The 5292-nt window shown below is 52.9% G+C and overlaps 1 protein-coding gene across 2 annotated transcripts; it reads right to left on the bottom strand.

Moving 5' to 3' along the window:
• Positions 1-1080: 1080 nt before the first annotated feature.
• LOC133904101 (uncharacterized) lies at positions 1081-4912 on the bottom strand. 2 transcript variants are annotated; one of them, XM_062345587.1, is made up of 2 exons: positions 4218-4912; positions 1081-3782 (listed from the first exon to the last, which is right to left on the bottom strand). In XM_062345587.1, exon 2 carries the CDS (start codon positions 3777-3779, stop codon positions 1239-1241), a length of 2541 nt encoding a protein of 846 aa, XP_062201571.1. In that variant the 5' UTR covers positions 3780-3782; positions 4218-4912; the 3' UTR covers positions 1081-1238. The 2 variants fall into 2 exon arrangements, with proteins under 2 accessions (XP_062201571.1, XP_062201572.1); XM_062345588.1 differs by having other exon boundaries at positions 1082-4324; positions 4606-4912.
• Between the last annotated feature and the right edge of the window lie 380 nt (positions 4913-5292).

Raw genomic sequence — 5292 nt, 5'->3', positions numbered from 1 at the left:
TCACACCCGTAGCGGCGCCAATACTTTGCATGTACTGAAGAATCTCCACCATCCTCCGCTGCTCGGCCTCCATCGTCGCCTGCATTTGCTCCCGTATCCTCCTCTCTTGTTCCAGCTGGGCCTACAATATATTCACCCTAATGTTACAATAATGCAAAGGAAAGGTATGAAAAAACCAATGAACGACGAATAAACCAGAAATAACCTCGAGTGCCTCCACCCGGTGGTGTGAAGTGTCCTTCCGAGGTCGTATGGCCGGGCTCGTGCTCGTGCTGCTTGCTCGAATCTGGGAGAGACTGGGAGTAGCGGCCGAGTCGATTGCGCCGTCGCCAATCCAGTATCGCCCATGCTTCTTGCCTCCTCCCACCCTCATGACGACTTCTCCATCAAGGTCCTCGGTGCTCGGATCGTACTCTGGCCCATGGACCTCCCTTGCCATCGATGTGTACTCACTAAGGCGGTTGTGGACGGTCGCATTGCTGTACGCCTCGGGCCCGTCCTCCGGGTTGTAGTCGACGTCGGACGTCGCCTTGCCCTTGTGGGCCATAGCAAATGCCTTGAAGATGGAGCAAGGCTGGCCACCATGTGACGCCGACTGCGAGAAAAACAGCAAGATGATTAGAAATCATGCAGAATTGAGCGTTAGAATAAATAAATGAATTCGCGTACCCATGTTTCTGCGTATCCGCTGAGGTTGCGGCTGCCTTGATGGTGTGCTACACCTGGCATCATCAAACGCCGCTCCCGGCACAAGTTGTGCGTCTCCTCCCACTCGCGTGAGCACCACTTGTCCACCATCTGTTCCCAGCACTGGGGATGCGCGGCGCACCAATAAGGAATCATCTACAGGCCATCAAGTACATGACATATCAGAAGATGAAATTAAGCCTACTTAATCTCAAAAGGAATCAGTATTAATGTTCTGTATTTACCTGCAGGTACTGGTCCCTCTGGCCCTGCAAGCTCAAGCAGGATACATCGTTATATTATTCGCACGTACGAGTAACTTGGAATGTCAAACTACGTACGAGCTAAATTAGACGGTACCTTCCGTTTGAACCAAGAAATGAAATCGGGCATTCCATTTCCCGCACCCTGTCTAAGAAGGGTATCTACCTGCTGCGGGGTAGGATCCCTTGATTGACGCCAGAATTCATGAAGAAATTCCCTGTACCAACGAGAAACAAGGGGGTTGGATGCAGAATAGTGATGGCGTATTTAACAAGTTCGTTGAGAACTTACTGCATGTACGGTGCCACTTCGTCAAGGTTGGTCAACACGTATAGCATGATATGGCGCCACTCTTCATGATTCAAGGTCTTGGGGGTCGATGCACTTGCGCTTCCGAGTTGGCCTCGGAAAAGGCTGAGGTTCGATTCATTTTCGCCAGCATTGTAACGAGGGGGTGGATTATGCACGCTAGGGAGGTGGTCACCATAGTATGTTGTTGTGAAGTTCGCCACCTCCTCCAGAATGTATGCCTCTGCAATGGAAGCCTCGATTTTGCATTTATTTCTACATTTCTTTCGAAGAACCTTTAGACATCTCTCGATTGGATAGCACCAACGGCCCTGCACGGGCCCCCCCATTCGTGCCTCGTACGGGAGGTGCAAAATCAAATGCTGCATCGGATTGAAGAAGCCGGGTGGAAAGATCTTCTCCAACTTACAGAGCAACACAGGTGCCATTCTTTCCAAGTCAGCAATCACGGTCCGAGATAACTCCTTGGCACAAAGCTGGCGAAAGAAATAGCTCAACTCTGCTAGCACTAGCCAGACATGCTCAGGGACATAGCCCCGAACCATCGCCGGAAGAAGCCGCTCAATCCATATGTGGTAGTCATGACTCTTCATCCCTAAGACTCGCATAGTAGATAAGTTCACTCCCCTCCTCAGATTAGCTGCATACCCATCAGGGAACATTAACGTCTGGATCCATTCTAGTACTTCCCTCCTTTGAGGCTTGCTCAAGACAAAATCGGCCTTAGGCCTTCTCCATGTCTTGCCGCGACTAGGAGGCTTCATATGTTGGTTTGGTCTATCGCATATCGTTGCCAGATCCACTCTAGCCTTAACGTTGTCCTTTGACTTGTCAGGAATGTCCATGATTGTTGCCCAAAGTGCCTCGGCAACATTCTTTTCAGTGTGCATTACATCAATGTTGTGTGGAAGGAGAAGGTCATCAAAATAGGGGAGCCGAGTCAAGCCCGACTTATGAGTCCACATATGTTGCTCACCATATCCCACAAAACCACCTTCTGGATTGACCACGAGACCATCTATCTGTTCACGAACCGTGGCACCAGTCATTATCGGTGGTGCAGGGTCTGTCACTACGACACCTTTCGTAAAGTTCTTGATGTCTCGTCTGAATGCATGGTCAAGAGGGAGGAATTGCCGATGTTTGTCGAACGATGAATACTTGCCACCCTTCTGCAACCAAATGAACCTCAGACCTTCCTTGCATACTGGGCATGGGAACTTCCCGTGAACACACCAGGCGCAGAATATCCCATACGCCAGGAAGTCATGCAGGGAGTAGTGGTACCAAACATGCATTTTGAAGTTTTTCTTTGTAGCTCGGTCGTATGTCCATACCCCTTCCTCCCAAGCACGGACCAATTCATCAATCACAGGCTCCATGAACACACCCATATTATTCCCCGGGTGTCCAGGAATTATCAACGACAAGAATACGTTCTGTCGTTGAAAGCATATGCCGGGGGGGAGATTGAGGGGGATAACGAACACGGGCCAACATGTGTATGGGGCAGCCATCATTCCATAAGGATTGAACCCATCTGTTGCCAGCGCAACACGTACATTACGAGCCTCTTTAGCTTTCTCATGATGAATGCCATCGAAGTGGGTCCATGCTTCACCATCGGATGCATGTACCATCCTGTCAGGATTGTATCGTTTGCCATTTTTGTGCCATGTCATCTGTTTCGCGGATTCCTCGGTCATGTATAGCCGTTGGATCCTCGGTATGAACGGAAGGTGCCGTAGGATTGTCACGGGAATGTCAAGCTGCCTCTTCTGGCCATCACCAGAATCTACCTCCAGGAACCTAGATGATTTACACTTTGGACAGTACTTTGCTTCCACGTATTCTTTCCTAAATAGGACGCACCCCTTCGGGCAAGCATGTATCTGCTCATACGGCATCTTAAGTGCACGAAGGAGTTTCTGTGACTCGTGCATGCTCTTTGGCAGAAGGTGACCCTCCGGAAGCAGGCTGCCAATAACTGTCAACATACCATCGAAGGCGTCTCGACTCAGGCTATACTGGGACTTCAACGCCATTATGCGTCCAATGGCATCCAGTTGAGAAACCTTTGTCTGGCCGTTGAGGGGTTTCTGTGCCGCGGCAAACATGTCGTAAAACGCCTTTGCGGTTGCCTCTGGCTCCTCCTCCGTACGTCCTTCAGCGAACTGTGCCTCGTGATAGTCATTTAACATGTTTGCTACCCCGGCCTCAGCATCATAATCCTCGACGCGTGGCCTCACCACCTCCTCTCTCGTACGATCGGCTTCACCATGGTAGACCCACCGGGTATAGTCTGCCGTAAATCCATTCTTCCAAAGATGTTCCCCCATTACCTTCTTCGTTTGTCTTTTCCTGTTTGCACATTTGCTGCAGGGACAGCAAATTTTACTCGCTCCTTTAGCAGCCACGCCAAATGCCCGTTCCAAAAAAGCATCGGTCTTGTCGATCCATTCATTGGTGACCTGACCCTGACTTGCGCGGCCCGTGTACATCCACTCACGGTCCTCCATCCTCTAACATATATAGCGGCGAGTAATATAAACATCAATTGCATCTACACGACGTTCCTACTATCTTATAGGTGAGGTTAGGTCCTAATCCCACACGAGGATCCGTAGATGAGGTTAGTTTCCATTCTCTACTCCTATTCGAGACAGAATTTCGGCAGCACCTCCCCGCTGTTCTCCAAATACACGTCCTGCTAGGGAGAGTGTGTATCCGGAGAACAACAGGGAGATGATGCCGAAACTCTGTCTCCGATCGGAGCAGATCATGAAAACTAACCCCACCTACGCATCCGCGTGCTGTCCAAAAAACGTGGACAATTCGAAACAGATACGGTTTTAGATATGCAAATATCTGCATATTTCCAACCGTATCTCTTTCGAACGGGAGACGCCTAACTAGGTTACGTGATCTACAACATGATACGGAAAGAGGGGTTATACCTAGGGTGGCGGTGGAGTCAGGCGACGTGGTGCAGGCAGTCTCGCAGCGCCAAGGAAGGCGATCGGGGTCGCCGAGGTACTCCGGCGCCGCTCCGACTGGCTCTTCTCTGCCAAAAAAGAAATATAAAACTGTTAATACAAAATTTCGGCAGCACCTCCCCTGCACGGTGAGGTTTCCAAAACCTGCAACAAAACCAACGGCACGATAGCCGACATGCACATATATATGAACGGCACGATGGCCGACATCCACAAGATTATATCCAACCGCATATATATAACAATATCACAACCACTCCTACGACTACTTTGACTACCACCACAACTACTTTACCACTACTACTACCGCAACCATTAGTAATACTACGACGACGACGGTATGGCATACCTAGTGATACGGAAACGTCGGGAACGTGACAACGACGACCGGAGCGCCTCCTCCTCCTCCTTCTTCTTCCTCCTTCCTCCTTCTTCCTCCTCCTTCTTCTCTTCCTCCTTCTTCCTCCTCCTCCTTCTCTCCCTCCTTCTTCCTCCTCTCCTTCCCTTCCTCCTTCTTCCTCCTCTCCTCCTCCTCCTCTCTTTCCTCCTTCTTCTTCCTCCTTCTTCCTCCTCTCCTTCCCTTCCTCCTTCTTCCTCCTCTCCTCCTCCTCCTCTCTTTCTCCTCCTCCACCGGCGGCGCGTGGCGGCGGGCGCGGCGGCGCTGGCGCGGGCGCAGGGGCCGGCGGCGGCGGGCGCGGGCGACGCGGGGGCCGGCGGCGCAGGGGACGGCGGCTGCGGGCGCAGGGGCCGGCGGCGGCGGCGCAGGGGCCGGCGGCGGCGGGCGCGGGCGGCGCTGGCGCGCTGGCGGGCGCGGCGGCAGGGGCCGGCGGCGGCGGGTGCGGGCGGCGCGGGCGCGCTGGCGGGCGCGGCGGCAGGGGCCGGCGGCGGCGGGCGCGGGAGCGGGCGCGGGCGGCGGCGGCGGCGGGTGCGCGTGCGTGCGTGCGTGCGTGTGTGCGGGCCGGCTGGGCCGGGTACTTAAATCCCTGCTTTGCCGAGTGCCCCCGATCTGGCACTCGGCAAAGAGGGGTTTTTTAAA

The sequence above is a fragment of the Phragmites australis genome, chromosome 21 (assembly GCF_958298935.1).
Source record: "Phragmites australis chromosome 21, lpPhrAust1.1, whole genome shotgun sequence".
Classification (NCBI taxonomy): Eukaryota; Viridiplantae; Streptophyta; class Magnoliopsida; order Poales; family Poaceae; genus Phragmites; species Phragmites australis.
Note: the sequence above shows the minus strand (reverse complement) of the source record. Positions and strands in the feature narration are given on the sequence as shown.